The 19040-nt window shown below is 35.0% G+C and overlaps 2 protein-coding genes across 2 annotated transcripts; both read right to left on the bottom strand.

Annotated features, from left to right (window-relative positions):
- Nucleotides 1-28: 28 nt before the first annotated feature.
- On the bottom strand, nt 29-13572 carry LOC145212963 (CD9 antigen-like). Its single transcript, XM_080081210.1, has 8 exons — nt 13519-13572; nt 3662-3761; nt 3296-3393; nt 3006-3080; nt 2608-2691; nt 2009-2203; nt 1051-1134; nt 29-370 (listed from the first exon to the last, which is right to left on the bottom strand). Exons 1-8 carry the CDS (start codon nt 13570-13572, stop codon nt 296-298), a joined length of 765 nt encoding a protein of 254 aa, XP_079937336.1. The 3' UTR covers nt 29-295.
- Nucleotides 13573-16651: 3079 nt separating this feature from the next.
- Nucleotides 16652-18834, bottom strand: LOC145212964 (CD81 antigen-like). Its single transcript, XM_080081211.1, has 5 exons — nt 18537-18834; nt 18365-18462; nt 17824-17898; nt 17501-17593; nt 16652-16717 (listed from the first exon to the last, which is right to left on the bottom strand). Exons 1-5 carry the CDS (start codon nt 18622-18624, stop codon nt 16652-16654), a joined length of 420 nt encoding a protein of 139 aa, XP_079937337.1. The 5' UTR covers nt 18625-18834.
- Between the last annotated feature and the right edge of the window lie 206 nt (nt 18835-19040).

The following is a 19040-nucleotide window of genomic DNA, read 5'->3' on the forward strand; positions in this document are numbered from 1 at the left end:
TTAGCTGCTCAAGGCTTTGTCATTTTGTTTCATGTACATGGTAAGGTATACAACAACCGTGCGGATGCCAAGTTTACAAGGACTGGTCACGTTTGCTTGGGTACGTTATGAAGCCCCAACAACTTAAACACAACATTCAGATGAGGATTAAAACCAGTATTGCCGGCAAGGAGGGTCATTGGCTAAGTATAGACAAAAAATTATCAGTACCGTTAACGGGCGCAGGAGATTAGAGAAGTTTAAATACGAAGGCACAAAAACATTTTTGACGAAATCAAGATCCAGGGACGATCCTTTATGCGGGGTATCCTGACTTCTTCTTGTTTTTGATGGAACAGCAGAGGCACATGGAAATGATAAGACCGATAATCTGCACAAGTTTCAAGACACCGTATTAGCCTCAAAATGTATCAATTTAAATTTCCAGTGATCAGTTAGATAAAAAATATAAAGGAAAAATCTATAGATTTTGTACACTAACACTATACTTCACTTCAGCCGAACGTTTAGCTGAATTTTAAAAGGTGGCGCAAAGAGCACAAACATCTGTTAAAAACATCTTCAAAAGTGCTGACGGTTAGGGCAATTTGGGTTGGGGTAAAGCAGGGGTCTCAAACTCAAACTGCTTATTTTTTTTATTTTTTTTTTATTTTTTTCTGTTAAAACGTTGCATATACGACCAACAGAAAGTGATTGTATCTTGTAAACTTACTGATCTGACAGGGTATTACGCCTGAGTAAAACACATAACTTCTAAAAGTGACTTCGCGGGCCGCACAAAAACACTTGGAGGGCCGCATGCGGCCCGCGGGCCGCGTGTTTGAGACCCCTGGGGTAAAGTATTACCATAAAAAAACCATAAAACTAACATAACAACTAAGTTGCTGATGCAAAATTTCAAAAAACTTACTTCCCAACCTCACCCCTCTTTAGCTGATAAAACAAACATTTAGCTCTTCGCGCCACTAATCAAAATTTAGTTAAATGTGGGTCTGTCGTAAGGCATGGAATATGTGTCACATGAAAGAAATGTAAATGTCGTGATCATACCTGCGTACAGCCGATCACCAGAGCGACGATGCCGATGATTTGGAAATTATCTTCAATAAAGTTGTAAGTTGCCTCTGAACATGGCTGCGGAAAACATTTCGGTCAGTTTGAAAGAAGTCACAAGAAAAAACTTTGTGCCCAATGAGACCACCGGAAAAAAAACACTGACAACACATAAAGGAAATTTACCATGTAAAGCTGTTGCAAAACATTAAACATCTAGTGGTGTTGGATGTAAATATAAACAAAAGGTTGATGTTGTTTTTATTTATTTTTAAATACAATTGTCTAGCTGAGTAGCCAGTTGCTGGACCTGACCTAATATCAAAAAGCCCTAAAACGCCTTGTTTGAGACTAATTGTCTATTGTGTTTGTTGTTTTGGTCTTTCCTTAAGCTTCAATATATCGGCCTGTCAATCAAAGTTTCGGGCCTAAACGGGCTTCTCGTAAAGGTAGAGCTACTAACACGATACGTTTCTCCTGATCCAAAAGTGCTTAATTTTCGATAGGTGGCGTAAAGAGCTGAATTATTTATTTAGTGGCTATAAATGGGTTGGGTTGGGAAATATTTACATAAAACGTTTACATTAGTAACTAATTTTTTGGGTTAGTTTTATTGAATTTTAAGTGCTAATACCTTACCCCAACCCTAATAGCCCTAACCGTTAGCATTTTTTGAGATATACCGTTTTAAATGAAAAAAGTGCTATTTACGCCACATATCGAAAATTAAGCACTTTTGGATCAGGAGAAACGTATCGTGTTAGTAGCTCTACCTCTCGTAAACGATTCGGGTTGACCACTATTGATATAAAAGCAGCGGAGATATAGACATTTCGGGAGTTTAACCTAACCGGAAGGCACGAAAAAGGTGGGTCTATATCCAATTGTTTGACCAAATCAGGTTTCGCACATTGCATTGAAAATCGCGTGCAAAGTAAAAATTACCACTTCTTACTTGAACGTATATATAGTTGTTGGCTAATCCTGGATTAGTGTCAGTATTTGTATCAGCTAAACAGCCTGGGACCGAAGACGCCATCACACAGTATGATGCATTTTTCACATTATTAGGGTCGCAGGCACATCCGTAACTTGAAGCTCCAGTCGCAGACCAGTCAATGCAGCCCTTGTTTCCACCGCAGCACTCAAGCTGTCAAAAAATTGTTTTTTTAATCTGTTTTATCCCTAAAGTTAAAAAAGATCATTGCAGACCCCAGGAAAGTACTCTCGTTAGCAATACAGAGTACTTCTTTTAAGTCAGATATAACAGAAACGTTTTTTGTTTTGTTTTAGAACTTTTGTACAAAACAAAACAATATACTACGTTTTGTAAGCAAAGCCGGTAGACTTAGTTAAAATGTTGTTAGTGGGCTTTAGAGGGCAATGTAAAAAAGTTTGGCATTATTTTGAAACAACAATCCAATATCTAACCTCCTTAATATAGTTAATGTTCGCCGCAAATCAGTGTAGTTAGACCACTGAACATGCACATGTTCATGTGTTAGAGATTTATCATGTTGGTTTTCTTAACGTAAAGGTATTTAATATACTTACGTTTTGTTCCATGGCAACGAGTGGATTGTCCGGACTAGTGTTGAAATCTAAGGCGTTCATTGAGTCGCCTATAAGAGATTCTAACTGTAAATATAAAAACAAGTGTCGTTTTAGAAAGACGTAAAACCATCTCGACTGACTAAAAACTGTGGAAATAACTTTAATTTAGCAGTTAAAATTGAAACTCAAACGTGGTATCAAATACTGTTGTTATTTTTTGTTTTGTTTTTACGGCAAAATTTATGTAAAGTAAAAATGCTTTTAAAGTAAAAAAAAAGTTAATGCGGATGTTTAGAAGAACTCAGGAATACAAGTCTTGTTTTAAAGGAAATTACTTATTGTTATATTAAGTTACTTTAAAGGTTTTTTTACAATTACAGCTTTATCGAATTACTTACGTCATCGTACGTCACAAGCGCCCAGATTCCAATTCCAACCTCTAAACCGAGAATGACGAACAAAAATCCGAAATACTGAATAAGAAAAATACTATGTAAAACAAACGGAAAATACGTGATGATGGCAGGAGCACTTCCCGAAACCATAGCATGCTTTTACGTCTAATTGGGCCGTTATACTAGTGATTAAACATAAAAACAGAAAAGATTTAAGATTATTGATTCAAGATATAACATAATTGTTCCGACAAAATCACTACAGATCGTTTGATTGACTTTTTTTTACTTACAGTTCCAAGTAGGCATGTGCTTTCTTTGATAGCACCGCAACAACCAAAGAAACCGACAACCAACATAATACACCCGGCAACAATCATCACAATTGCCCCTGCAGAAACATATATCACATGTGTTATAGTAAAAAACAAGGGGCAAGTATCGAGGATGGCTTTTTTAGTAATTGTGGTGCAAAATATCAAGCAAAAGTTAAAAATAAGTATTTTCGGGGGCAAAAAATGAGGTGCTTGGCCCAGTAGTGCGTTTTAAGTTTTGTTGTAGTTGATTATTTAATTAGTTTCTTTGCATTATATGTTGCATGATATTTATTTAAAATATACTAATCTACTTGTGGTTGGTCAGAAAGAAAGTTAGCCTACCTGCATAGTAAAATTCTAAGCCCGCCACATCAACAGTGTTCGCAACGTTGGGGTCAACGTTTAGCCAAATTCCAACTCCAAGCATTCCGGCACCGGCGAGCTATAGAAATCATAAAATGTTAACAATGTAAATAAGATTGTTTATAAAGCGAAAACAAGTATGCATCCGAAAAAAACAAGTTGCTGTTTGTAATAAATCAATCAATCGTTTATTTTTACCAGTAAACGCAAATCTTAGATTGAAAAGAAACGTGAGCGTAGCAAGGCATCTTGTAATACTCTTATCAAATTGAAAATCGTAGCTTTATTATTTCCAACATTTAAAAAAACACTCGACAAAAATAAACGTAAAGTTTTTATGTACTAACCCAGAATATGAAGTTGAAGGCGAAAAAGAAATACTTTGCAAGTGAATAACACATTTTGCTTTCTGTTCAGCTTGTTGTAAATAGTATTGTAAAAGAATCCTGAATTCAAAAAAAAATGTTCAACCTGGCTTAATTAAGTGACTTTAACGATGCGATCGCGCGCTAAGCATGTTAACCAGGCAAATTTAGTGCGACAAAGAATAATATTTTACTTAGCCGGTTTGTGGCGCTAGTGAGGCTTTAATATTACGCCCACTGAATTTATATGTTTGCTGAACATGAGGGCTTAATGAAAAATATGTCACCACAGAAAATGTGTTATGATAAAAAGTCAACACGAAACACAAGTATTGCTGCATTAGTATGACTCATATGACTTTTTTTAACTGTTTAAATCCAATATACTTTTAAAACCCATTGTATAAATGGTGTGACCTGCATTTTACCTCTACGCATGTTTTTGTTTACTTCCAATAACTATATGTTATGAATTCCGTATGCTCTCCAAGCGATATTATGAAATAGTCCTGTAATATATATTCGAGCGGTAATTTTATTCATATTGAGGTTTGCTTCATAAAAAATCAGCTTCCAAATTCCTTTGCGTAGCAATGAGATTTACCACCTCCCTCCTAAACGATTTTAACCGGACACAAGACGTATCGAACATTCTATATGTTGTGATTGTGTTTTAATTTTTTTCAGTTTATGAAAGGTTTGAGTAACGTAAGAATAATAAAAAGAGAAACATATTTCTCAAAAGAAAACGATTAGTTGTTATAATATTTTTTTAAAAGCCGCTTGGTAAATAGCATTTAAAAAAAAAAACTAACTTTATTTAGCAAATAGCCTAAACATCAACATATAAAGCGTTAGTTATCACATATTTATAAATTCAGAAATAAAACATTGTTCCTTTGTCGATTTCTGGATAAACTTCTTTCTTTGAACAACTTTTTGATGCGACACACAACATAATGTTTTTTTTTAAGCCCTTATATTTATTCTACTATTTTACAGCACTCAAAAATTTCAAAATCCTCTCCAATTACATTGTTCAATTTCAAAAAATATATTTTATCTGTTCACCAAAGACGAAATCGCTCTTTCGTGTCAACTTTTCAACACCCAACATTCGTTCGCCCAATTCCTGAACAACTGCGCGGCAACCCCACCTAAACGTCTCCAATATACGTGAAACGTTGCCACGCAACTAATATGGACAGGACAAATCATGTGATCGGTTGAACCATGTGCCTCTTCTCCGATCGGGATGATTGCGAAAAACAAAGTGTGCTTGTCTGTATGCGGGTTATACATTAACTCGATGGACAAAATGACAGCCTTTCCTATCAGTGAACACATTACCGGTTTGTACTTATCTTTTCCATCAGTTAACCACTTTCTTGCTGTATAAAGCCAGAATGTCCATTAGACTCGGTAGCGCAAATATACAAAACGAAGTTGGCTGGGATGATAAATATACAATCCAAAGAACTCATAAAAAACAAGCACGCGATTTTTTACCATTTTGCAATTGTCGACATGGGTTATGAGTTAAAAAAAATGTCTGTTTTAGGGATTACAAATGTTTAACCGTTCTTAGAGGTGGTTCTGTAACTTATTCAAGTGGCAATCACGGTTCGTCTTTTTTTGGCCTAAAGCAGTAAAAGTCTTTGTCAATATGTTTTAGGCGATAAGTTTACATTTTTCCTTCGTATGGCATGATTTTCAGTTATTTATTCAAAATAAAATTACAGGATATTGTTGTTTGTATGGTAACCACAAAAACAGAAGGTGGAACAGAAACAAATTGCCAACAGAGCAGCAGGTAATTAAGGCGCTTTCAGTATGCCGTCTTATATCTTTGTCTTTGATATTTGCTTTTTCCGTGATCGATCGATTTTCTTAAATGTGCCTTGATGTAAAGATACGCTTGCGTTTTCGGCATTACGGCTCAAAAGCGTTGATTTTTCCATGTTCAATGCTGAAATCTTTCAAGTGCCTAAGACCAAACACACCGGGGATAGTGGTTAAATAATTGTTAATCAGTTTAAGGTTTTAAAGAATGCTGATAAGCCTAAAATGTAACGTCAATATTTGTTCTGTTGTGAGTTGAAACCAATTTTTGATCGTTAAAATGTGGAAAAATGTATTTAAAACTCGATGTAATTAAGTACACTAAGAGGTTATATCGGGCACTTAACCATTTTTTCCATTTTCTGGTCTACTATTTTAAAGATAACGTACACTTTGAGAATTCTAAGTAGACATCCATAAACTTTCGTGAACCTACATGATCTTATGCATAAAAAATACCTATATGTTTTGCCGTGTACGTTGTAAATACATGTTTTGTGTAGCTTTTATGAAGCGTGCTTGCGTGCTTTAATAAATGGAGTACGTGGGTCGTCAAAAAGGTTTGTTTGCGGGTTCTGACGGCAGTAAAGTTCTGTTTGCTCTGTTAGGCCACAAACCGACGTGGACTCACGCACGAGATCATGGGACGTTGAATCAATATGACGTCACGTCACGTGGGTCACATGGTAAAGGCGTCAGCTTACAAAGTAGCTTTTACTCTAAACTGGGATACGTGCGTAAATTTGAACAGCGTATTTTGTCTGTTTTTTGTTTGTTATGTTGAGGATTTTGACCTTTAGTTTCTCCCTATCAATTAAACTTTTTTCTTTATAATTAGTTTCTTTGTATATTTGACTATAAATAAACTAAACATCGTTTTCAGCAACCATTACGCTATGTTTTAGACACTAAAGTTAAACATTTTTTACTGCACGCCAAATATGCCTTCATACCCGAACATGTCCATCATAAAAAATGTTTTAGGTTTTGGTCTTTGCTGACGCACCAACTTGTACAACTTTTAGCGCAGGTGCCTAGATATCTATTTTGGAACATAAATCAAAAAGGGAAAGACTGTAACTCTTGTCAATGCGACATTCGGCTTGGATGTTTACCCTAATCAGCTACACGTGTTCAAGTTGTTTCCTTTCTGTAAACACAAAGTTCTGCAATTTTAGCTATGAACGACAAAGTACGTTCCTAGCCCTAAACCAAAAACAATGTCTTGTCACCAGCTGCACTGACGAGACCCTATTGGTCGAAACAGTGTGCACTGTTTGTAGCTTAAAATTAATATCGTTTTAAAAATATATTTGAAAGTTATAGTTTTTTGATTTTTGTATAAAACGCTGAGGCCATTCAACAGCTGAATATAAGCATTACAGATTTTTTTGCCTACAATAAGAATCAATTTTTCAATGTTCGTCGTTAACACAATAACCACTACCATTTTGTGGATTGTTTCCTGTTGTTGGGATGAAAGATTGCCTGTTGAAGGGGCAAATGGTTTAGTAACCAAAAACTCGAAATGTTGCTAGCAATTAGCTGCAAGTATTGAACGTACAAAACAGGTTATATTTATGTTTTTCTCGGAAATGATTTTATGTTTGATCAGCGTTAAATATTAAATAAGTTCCTCATAAAAATATAAAATTTTGGAACTCCCCGCATCACCCTATCGTCATTGTCCGCAGGTAAACTTTATTTGTCTTAGTTGTGTGTACGGCAAAACCATGGCACCGGTACTGAAACTTAATGAGAATCTTAATATCGAACAAATAAAGCATAAAAGCGTCACGTTCGTAAATATCGGCACCAGTCGAAAAATTGACCCTGAAAGGTTGATGATTTCGACAGACTGAAAACTTATTAACATGCTATTGCCATGCAGAAATTTTTACCTCGTTATTACCAATGGACTTCGCTAACCGCTGGTAGTTTACTAGTAATTAAGGTGTATTGTTGGTAGATTAATTCTTTTTTTGACTGATTGGTCTGTAAAGTAGCATATTGTATAATGCTGATTTCGAACTCCTATCTCACAGCTTCTAAGTTATAACCTAAAGGTGATTGGTTTGCAAAAAAGAAAGAATGTTTAATCAGAAATAATAAGAAAATGCTCGCAAATTCACATGATGTTGTTTCATGAAACTTAAATGAATGTTCATCCGCGGTAAACGTCGTAAAACACTTTTAGCGAACCACAAAAGCCTAAAATAGCCATCAATAATACTCAGTTAATAATTAATTCGGATCAGAAACAATATTGCTGGTCTGCCAGTCTAGTTTACTTTACGATTCCGGCTTGTTTGTTTTTCCATCGACCCGCTTATCCAGTATGATAACGTTCCTTGTCAAAAATTTCCTGTGGAAAACGCTATGCGACGTCTCAGCGTTTTAAAATAATGGTAAGTTGGGCTAGACCTACCATACTTCCTCTTTTTGGAGGACATGTCCTCCTTTTTAACGAAAAGCAAGTTGTCCTGCGGTACAATAAAATATGCCTATGTCCTTTTTTTAGTTTCCTGTATTTCCTAAATGTATAAATAACAATTGTGCGTTTTGAAAAAATACACCCTCTACTGAACCACCAACAGATGTTTAATGTGATTTGTGACTTTTGTTGATTTATAACGGAACAATTTACAAGTAAGGTAAACTTCATCTAAATAGAACTATATTAATTGACTGCATGGATTTCGTCAACTGTTTTATGCTTTCATTTTCAAAAGTAATCGTTAATATTCTTTGTCAAGAAACTGCTCTCCTCTTTGGATGAAAATATGGTCGTTGTACTTATTACTTCACTCTATTATGAATGGATGGTAAGAGGTATCTGAAACAAAAGATGAATATACTGCCAAATATCTTCACAAAGATGTAATTGAATACGTTTACAACGTTTATATCAAAACACAAGTTTACATGTTGAATTTTAAGTTTGATTTTACGCCCGTTGTGTTATTTTTTTTGTCAAAAGTGTATCTTTCAGATGCTGCAATGTTATTTGATCGGCCTACCAACTAAAACTATGTAACTTATTTCTTTACTCTCCTGATGCCCATCGATGCCCATTGTTTTTTTAGGAGGGCAAATGCCTTTCAACTATCACAAGTTCGTTTCGTTTGTTGGTGGCTAAATAGGTAGCCTATATGATAAAACATGAACTTTTAAAATAAAAAAAAATTCTGATTTTTTTTTGAAATAAACAAAAAATTTAAAAAAAAATATACTTGTTAATTAAAGTAGTCTCAACAATATGAAATATGAATAGTTTTTTGGGGAGATTTTGGCCTAAAGAGCGGCACACAAGTCTATAAGGAAACCCCCAGTAAAAATCCACCAGTATAATCTTGTCTTCTAATATTCGCTTTAGTTTGATACAAAGATTACGACAGAACCGCCAATGCTGTAAATATATGACAAAGTATTTGCTCAAAGGGGTTGGAACTTATGTTGAATGTTCTACATCTGTATCAGACCGGGCGTATTTCCCGTGTATGTCAGTTTGTTTGAACGCGGGAGACGCTAACAAATTCTACTGACATAAGAGCGCAAGTAAATTATTAACGTGCCTTAGGCTGCTGCTGCTGCTGGTTTGTACGGGACAGAAATTAAAAATGTGATGCTTGATATTAAAAAATGCATTTGTTTAGGTACATAAGTAACAAAACGAAAATTTTAAAATAACCATTGTGCGAAAATTTTGAAAAACCATTTTGCAAACTTTTCGGACATTTATATTGGATGTCTAGTTATATCTTTGTTCCCATTGTTTTATAGTATTTGCTAAGGGTGATTTGTAACGCTATAAAGGTACACTGTAAATCTGTGATACGAATTTGAATATAAAAAGGTTTGTTGATTACATGGGCAAAACACTAGTACTTTTATGACAGTTCTGTTAATGGTCCTTCATGGAATTAAAAGTAATAGCCTACAAGCCTTTGAAATTTAGCAAATACGCCAACAGAACTAATACGATGTAAAATGCAATGTAGGGTTTATTGACAAAATACGATTTGCTGACCAAATTTGTTTATTTAAAAAGATTTGGGGAATGGAGCGTAATAAAACTTAGAAAAGCAAAACAAAAAAATTGAATAGCACTAACAACCAAAATCAGTAAAGCGTATAAAATTGAAACTTATATTGCTAGTTGAAAATGGCCAATGTTCCAAAACTGCACAATTATACTTACTCTTTTTACATATATTAGATATTATCAATAAAAAAGTACTTACAAAATAAAAACGTTTAACCAGGTTTGATACAACGCGAATTTAAAGCATAACTGTTCTCGCCAATAAATTCAAGTTTTTTAATTACCACAGCGACGCCATGCGACAATCATAATTAATGAAATTTCGGGATCAAAATTAAACCAGAAATGCCCAATACGAAATATGCAGTAAACCAACATGTTAGTAAGACACTATTCCTCGAACAGAACAACCAATTGGTGTTTTTACGGCTCATTTTAAAACGATATGGGTAGTTTAAAGAATTAACATGCGGACAGTTAATGGTAAAAGTTTTACACATACCAAAATATGACTTGAGTTTTTTTTTTATGAACTAATACGGTCTAGTTAGTTATATTCCCTTATTGCTCTTCTTGATAGAACTGCATAGGCATCCCGCTAAGATAAGACCAACAACCTGTGGAAATGCACGGGGAAAAACTGTTAACTTTTTATGTCTATGCCTCTATGAATGTTATAATTCTTAAACTTGTTGTCATGTTTTGCTTGTGCATAACTTGATCGTCGAATGTTAACTCACCTGGGTACAGCCAATAATAAGCGTCACGTAAGCAAGAACTTGAAAATTATCCTCGATAAAATTGATGGTGGCATTGGAACAGGGCTGAAAAATATTACCAATGATGTAAATAAGGCGACACTTTTAAAAAAGTTGTAAATTCAAACCTTAAAAGTTTGTGACCTTTTAATTGCTTGCTATTTTTGTTGGTTAAAAGTTTGTGTTTTCTGTGAAATCTTGAACCAAGTGCAAATAATAGAAAGAATTTTGATCTTGAGGTAATTTTAAAAGTTGATTTGATGTCAAAAAATATACTTTTCTTCATGCTCTATAACCTATATTTTGTTTATGAACTCGATTGTGGTGTATGCTATTTTCACCTTTCTGTAAGCAGTGCGCAACTTGGACAATCTCACAAAGAGAGCATTACAATAATCAATAGATGAATAGTTTTGTTTTATGGATTGGAGACAATTTAGGCAGAAAGTGGTTTGGATCAAATGGTAAACCTGATAATAAATAGTTTCAACGAATGCGCCAGTTGGGTTTGTTTCTTCGTTTGAGTCTGGATCGCAGCCGATTGTTTTAGCAACCACACAATTGGTAGAGTCGGTATTTTTGCAGGCACAACCGAAACTTTTATTTGCAGAAGACCAGTCAGCGCATCCTTGTATTGTCCCGCAGCATTCTAACTATGTACGAAAAATCAGTAGTTTAAATTAGAGTTTTTACTTAAAAATCTTAACAAAACTAATGTCTTTAATTCATCATAGAGTATTCTTTTAAGCCGAAATATACTCACATTCTGTTCCGTTGTCACAATGGCATCATTTGATGTGGGTTTTGTTGCTGTAAGATTCATTTTTTCAAATGAGGCAAAGATTACGTCATCCACCTGAAAACGTAAACTGGATATCGTTTTGTGTATTTGTCAACTTTATCTCGCTAAAAAAAGCTTTAACAGCAGTTGCTCTGCAGTTTAGTACCAAATACATTTGACACAAATCCATTACCCTAATGACTTTATTATACAACTAGAATGCAATGCAGTAATCTGCATGTATTTTAAAGCGGTAATTTGTCACTAAAAGTGTAAAATAAATAACCCAGCGTCTGACAAGGTAATTGAAAAAAATCTGGTTGAAAAGTAATAAAAGGAAAGCGTTTTCATTTACAAAACGCACTTTGTTTTCGCCAGTGTATTTTAATTCATGCCTTGGCATGCTGTTTATTGTGTTATATCGGGGATATATTGCTACATATGCAATGCCACAACGTTTTCTAGCAGGTGCCATATGTGAGCTCACAGTGTTTTCCAAACTTTTAAAGCACACTAAAAAACTAAATTACAAAAAAGTGCAATTCACTTGCAGCTTCCAAAATATGGGGGTTACTGGTTGGATGATGTTTGGAAACAAATGGTATTGAAATAGAGTGATAGCGTTGCAATGCACATTTTTAATCAGGCCATAAAGACTTAATGGTGTTGTACAAAGCACTTACAGTATCGTAGGTGACGAAAGCCCAGATTCCCAAGCCAACTTCTATTCCAAGAATGACAAACAAGCATCCAAAATACTAAAGGAGGATATAGGTTTAAAAATGTATGTGATTATCGGCACCAAGTATAAGAGATCACTTTTTCTTTTTGTAAAAGTGCTATGGTAAGGATGAAAGTATTCAGTAAAAGAGACTTTAGCTATTTTACCCAGGTTCTCCCACTATCAACACATCAACAATGATAATACAGTTATCAAAGTGGCATACAGTCCTATTCATATCCCTGTAACAAATGTTCACGGCTAGGCTAAACCACATTCCTTGATGTGGTGAAAGAAATGAAGGTCCGTATGTCTTTACAGTATTTCTGGTCGGGTTGGGGAGTAAATAAAATGTGCACGATCCGGGTTTTAATTTTAGGGTCCTCTTACAACATTAATCAGCACTTTTTTTTAAGAAAAACGTAATTTATTAGACAATTCACTTTGATGATATCCAATAAAAACTTTGATAATGTTGAAATGTTACTGAACTCCGTAACCTGTCTTAAAATATGATAAGTCGACATATTACGTAATGCAAATGCGAAAGTTAGAAAATTGGCTTACGAGTTGCAGCAAGCAAGTGCTTTCCTTAATTGCGCCACAACAACCGAAGAATCCAACAACTAACATGATGGCTCCAGCAACAATCATCACAATTGAACCTAAAAGTAATCAGGCACATTACTGTTTAGTTACAGGAGTAGGTTTATAACACCCCCAGACAAGGTAATCTTCATTTTTAAACCCTTGCTAAACTATTGTGCAAATTTAGCAGCAATGTTTAAAGGTTCAGTATCATTAAATTTTATGAACGTAAGTAAACTTGAAAAGACCAATTTAACGACAACTCAGGCGATTGACTGTGGTATATATAACCACCACGTTAAAACTTTAACAGTCATTTTGCGCCGCTTTAAGTATAGTTAACAAAAAATATAAAGCGGTCAAAAACGCTATCAACTCCATTCTATATTCGTCAAAATAAGGGCCGTCAAAAATCTTAAAGTAATTCTTCCAAGACAAGAAGGGGCAGTAAAATAAATAGGTTGAAGGTATTATCATGGTAAACTGTACATAAAGCTATCACAAGGAGAAAGTGTGCACAATTTTTCCGACCTGCTATGTAAAAACTTATGCCAGCCACTTCTACTGTGTTTGAAACTCCACTGTCAACGTTTAACCATATTCCAACACCAACCATTCCGGCTCCAGCACACTGAAAAAACAGTTTCTTTTAATTATGTGTTCCTCATTCAGATAAACTTAACCAAGTTAAAATAAACTTTTGATAGTTTAAATCAGTGAAATGCATCATACGTACCCAGAATATAAAGTTGAAAGCGAAGAGAAAGTATTTTGCTAGCGAGAAGCACATTTTATATTGTAGGTTACCGATTTATGATAAAAGCAAACTTTTGCAAATCTGAGTGTAAAAACAAGTATCATTTGCAGACTTCATTTTTTTCTGTTCATAAACAAGTCATTTGGATTAAATTCCTGAAAAAAAACTCAATAATACTTGTCACCACAAGTGCTTAATTTTGTTAAGTTAAGAGCACCTGCCAATTGATAATATCCTCTTATTTTTTCTCCTAAAGTTGTCTCGGAAGCAGGCTCTGGCATATGTCAGACAACATCTTGTTTCAAGTGTTTTATGTTCGTTTGCAGTGTGGTTTGTAATGTAGAATGGACCGAGCTAAATCGCTATCCGGCATAAGGCATTACTGGTTTTAATTTCTACACGTTACGTAGTGATAATGTTATGCTAATTTTAAATAAAGTCTCCACTCTAAACATACATTTCGAGAGCATGTTTGCAGTTCAAAAAGTGCTCGACCAAACAAACAACTTGTTATTTTGGTCGATCTCCTAAAAATCTGCCCACGTTTGTTTCGAAATGGTGTTCTTACAACCATATGTGAGATAAAAAATAATGTCGACACAAGATTCGTAACAAAGGACAAATATATCCGTTATATCCCCAACCTTGTGGTAACACATATAAAACAGTGCGGCCAACTGATTGCTTGATAAAAAATAGTCACATTCTAATAAGTTACATATACTATTTAAATTGTTTTCTGCTGTTTAACTCCACTCTTTCAAACAAAATTTAAAATTCCACATTTCAGAAATAATTTCACTATAAGTCATGTTTAGGCGTTTTGAAGGGTATGTATCACCAGTGTTTTTTGGGGGATCCGAAACGGTCCCCCAAATTTCTCCAGCGGTTTCCCAAAATTTGGACTCGCAACTACAACTACAGTTTTTGGTATTCAAATGAAACACTTGCGGTCTCTTAAAACTACTTAGCGGTCACCCAAAACAAACCTAAAAAAAACCCTGTGTATCACAATGTCCAAGTTCCCCGGTTTTTACTACAAAAAAATAGTTTATGATCAGGGTTAATAAGTAACTGAATCCCGCCTTTGCTGGGTTACTTGTTTTTCCAAATATTTAAACAGGCGGTTTTGAATTTCATACGAAAAAAGGTAGGCTACGTCACGTACGCAAAACCTAGTCCGGTCCAGTATGATGCAATCTCAATTGTTTGGCGGGAGAAACTTTTAAAAAAATTTGTCAGCGAAATTAGTTTTAATCAAAGTTTTGCCAGTCAAAAAACTGCAATGATAGTAAATATTATTCCATGTTATATGTTTTTTGAAGGACCAACAATTATTGTTTTCTTATCGAACTTAAGCAAAACGCTGATAAAAGACAGCACAATATAAAAACAAACTGGGTAACTAAAGGCTTCGTAGATTTTATTACGTTTGGTACTTTGTAATAAGTTAATGACAGTATTGCGTTTAAAACCAAGTCAGAAATACTAAAAGTGCTGCTAAAAGACTGGACAATTTTTGTCAGCCTACATCTGATTTAAACGTATCAATCCCTCATCGTTACTACAAAGTCAAAAACAATACTAATGAACACGAAAATATATTTTGATCTAACCACTAAACTGACAACAAAAGGAGAAATTGTATCTAACACTGCACGCTGGTCTGACTTGACACTGTCACTTTCAATGTTGACTACGCCCTTAATCCAGACCATACCTATATATGTAGAGCTGATTGCCTGGCAACCAACAACATGTACTGTTTAATAAACCATAAAACAAAGAAAATCCCTATTTGGCTGCGGTTTTGGTAAAACATTAATTAATCCACTCTTTACCTGCTGTTAACAGTGTTTACCTGCTGTTGATCCTATAGTGAATTTTGCGTTCAAATTCTCACCATGTGTTTGTTTTTCTAGTCACTATGAGTTTAGTTTTTGTTTTCCTATTTACGGTCTCATTCTAATAGAGAAAAAATACGACACGTTGTCAAAAGATGACGTTTTCGGGGTAAGCCAAAGTTTGCAAAAAAAACTGTACCATAAGTACTTTATTGAGACAAAAACGTCCAATCTTAGTCGGAAAAGAACTCGAAACCTTTTGAACAGAAATGATTTAATCATGTTATCCCCTTCATATAAGTTTTAACAGCACATTTATTATTTTATAGAATATATACAAGTCAAATCCTTATTTCACCGCGAAAGAAGATCATATATCAGACCCACTCGACGAGAAATGTAAAGTGTATGTGACGTCAAAATTTTAATCTCAAGTGTATATGTGAGTCAAAATTTTAAAGGCAAAGAAATAAACCGCACACCCATTTACCCCAGGGCATCTGGGAATTAACCATTTTTGGCAGAGAGTTGTTTACTTTATTGTTTCAAAATTATCTGTTCAATTTTATAAACTTAAAAACACAGATATTAGAAAAGTATAAATAAACAATAGTAAATTCCAATTAATTGAGAACTCAGCATAAAACCAAAAAAAGTTAAGCAATGTTTGTGATGCAGATTATTCCGGGTATACCCCATTTTCATTCTTAATAGAACAGCAGAAACACAATGTAACGATGATACCGAGCACCTTCAAAAACACAAAATATTAATTTCAACCAACCAAATAACATAATTGTAACCTACATTTTTAACTGAAAAAACACAAATCAAACACAGCAGTTCCAAAAGAATGAGAAATTATATGCTCTATAAAAAGATACACACTAAAAGCAAAAGTTTATAAATTTTACTTGTGTGCAGCCGATGACGAGTGTCACAATCCCGATGATAAGGAAATTGTCCTCGATAACGTTATAAGTTGCTTCTGAACAGGACTGTAAAAAACATATTAAACTGGTGTGAGTGCTTGATTTAAAACTAACGCCACTGCTGCCTGATTGTAGCATGCCACCAGTCAGGAATTTGAACCCTTTAACGTAGGGTGACCAGCCGCAGAAGTTCCCCATTAGGGGGGAATTTTATAGATGGTAATTCTTAAGATTTTTCAAATTGAAAAAAGTAAACTTTTTCAAATTTTGATTTACTAATGATGCTTAAAATATCATTCCAAAGGTAAGAGTCGTAAATATGAAAGCTTAAACATTTCAATATTCATTGTAAGACCAGGAGCCCAACTTACTTTTATTAAAATATAAGAACTGCTTTGTGCACTAAAAACAAAACATAACAATTGTTGTACTAAATAAAATTGGTAATAGTGGCAATTTCGCTCTTAATATTGAGCAATAAAATGCTTTCACTGCTGTTTAACGCAATCACTGCTTTAACATAAACGATAGACAGACGTGTCATAGATGTACAAATAAAATTTGGCTTCGAAAAACTTGCCTGAACGTAAATGTATTTTGTGCCATTTGAATTTGTTTCTAAATTAGCATCCGGAGAGCAGGAATCGGGTAGAGTGTTCGCCAGCACACAGTTTGAATCATTTTTTGAAGATAAAGATACTTCACATGCGCATCCATAACTTGTCAAATTTTCCGAGCTATTCCAATCCGAACAGCCTTTAGTTGCCCCACAACATTGTAACTGTGCGACAAAATTGTAACCTCGAAAATGTTTTCCATCTATTCTATTTCTCGAATATAATCAAAGCAATAAAGATCAAATGTTATACAACAGAACAATTTAGAAAATATGGACATTAATTTTGGTTTTCGGATAAACGTCAAAATGCCCAGGTGGTTAGCTCACCCTACTATGTGTCTAAGTTGCGTTAGCCCAGTCTCGGCTATTTGTGTTCTAGAAATTACGAGGTATTTCTTACACCACTAAATTAAACGGATTGAACTAAATTAAGTAACAGCAATGCTGCAACAGATAGTAGTGCGGCTGTTGGTAGCGAATTAAAAGATGAGAGCGCATGAAACATTGAGGCATTGTCTGACTACAGAGGTAAAAAACAAAACGAACAAGCAACCACAAAAACTTGCCTTTTGCTCCATTGTCACGATTGCATCAATTTCGTCTGTGTATGTTTCGTTAAAATGCAGGTTTGCCATTGATTTATTGATCGTGGTTTGTAACTGCAAGAAAAGGTGACATGTAAAACCCGAAGTAACAGAAACGAAAATAGTTTAAACTTGTCTGATTAATTGCAAAGGGTTGGGGCAAAATCCATTGCCATTTGTTGCACATACCAAAAATTAATAGATACTATTTGTATGTATATGTTTGTATTATTGCTTATATGTACATTCTCTATTTAAGTTGTGCAACGTAGTAAATATGATGCCAGGTGATTCGCTGCACTTACGTCACCGTATACAACAAAAGCGTATATTCCAGTTCCAATCTCCAACGCAAAGATGACGGACAAAAATACAACATACTGCAAAATTCAAAGATCACATCATAAGTGTTTATCAAATCTGCTGTCTGGCGATAAGATAATATGAGTGGATATCTTGTGTTGACAAACAAAGCAAATATTTTTTTATTTAGTTTCATTTTTTAAGTAAAGCGGTAGAGCTATTGACGTGGGAACTCAACTCGCAAACGTTTGCTAAATTCCGATGGAGGACGTAAAGAAACCACTATTTCAAAATTAGGAACAAAATTTTAGGCAGGGGCAAGAACTTGGCCGAATTGTCCGGCGCGCAACAGACTTAAAAAACTTTGGTTGGGAATCGTCCCCGGGTGTGTCCTGGGTTCGAACCCATAAAAATAGGCAGGGAGCCCTAATTTTGCTTTTAGGTATTCCTTAATGCTCTTTCCACCACCTATCGGTAATTCTCAAACTTATCATAACTGAAAACAGACATAGAACCGTTGGGTGAGTTTACTGTCCAACTTACAGTTCCAAGCAAGCAAGTGCTTTCTTTGATTGCGCCAAAGCAGCCACAGAAACCAACAATCATCATAATTGCTCCAGCGATCATCATCAGAAACACAACTGTGTAAAAAAACACAAACTTGTCGAACAATGCGCGATACATATGAAATATTAGATGTTCTTTGACAATGCACCTGCATCGTAAGAACTTCCCAAGTCCACCATTTTAATTGACTCAAGTGCTCCTGGATCGAGATAGAGCCAAATTCCAACCCCAAGCATTGTACCACCTGCTAACTAAAACACAAATTGTAAATTAACAACCAAGATGAACATATTCATACTGGGATCAGCCCTGAAGCGTCGATGCAGACCAGCGATCACGGCATACATATCGATAAGTCATAGTACACCAGGCCTCTTAAAGGCGTTGTACCGAATCAGCTGGTCTCCATAGCATTCCCATATGGCAAGGCACAGGCTAGAAATATCTAGCCTGCGGTGTAAATTAGCAATGTGTTTGTTTTTTCTTATAAACAGATACGTGATAATGTTTCCAGACTCTGCAGCTTGTAAAAAAGGAGTTACCGCACTAAGTTCTTTCGTGGTCCTCACTTTTGCATGCTTAAAGCGTTTCGTGTATAGCAGTGGTTCCCAACCTTTTTGCAGTATGTTTTTCGTTTGCTGCATTACACGTT

This window comes from Phallusia mammillata, chromosome 2 (assembly GCF_965637545.1).
Source record: "Phallusia mammillata chromosome 2, kaPhaMamm4.hap1.1, whole genome shotgun sequence".
Lineage (NCBI taxonomy): Eukaryota > Metazoa > Chordata > Ascidiacea > Phlebobranchia > Ascidiidae > Phallusia > Phallusia mammillata.

What these genes read in the sequence shown, in the direction of transcription:
- LOC145212963 (XM_080081210.1), bottom strand. Translation starts at nt 13,572, where the DNA reads ATGTGCTTCTCGCTAGCAAAATACTTTCTCTTCGCTTTCAACTTTATA. An exon ending in GCACATGCCTACTTGGAACT is followed by an intron (nt 3,081 to 3,295) that starts GTAAGTAAAAAA and finishes TTTCTTATTCAG; the next exon opens with TATTTCGGATTTTTGTTCGT. An exon ending in CGCTTGTGACGTACGATGAC is followed by an intron (nt 2,692 to 3,005) that starts GTAAGTAATTCG and finishes TTATATTTACAG; the next exon opens with TTAGAATCTCTTATAGGCGA.
- LOC145212964 (XM_080081211.1), bottom strand. Translation starts at nt 18,624, where the DNA reads ATGCTTGGGGTTGGAATTTGGCTCTATCTCGATCCAGGAGCACTTGAG. An exon ending in GGGAAGTTCTTACGATGCAG is followed by an intron (nt 18,463 to 18,536) that starts GTGCATTGTCAA and finishes TTTTTTACACAG; the next exon opens with TTGTGTTTCTGATGATGATC. An exon ending in CTTTTGTTGTATACGGTGAC is followed by an intron (nt 17,594 to 17,823) that starts GTAAGTGCAGCG and finishes CTTTTCTTGCAG; the next exon opens with TTACAAACCACGATCAATAA.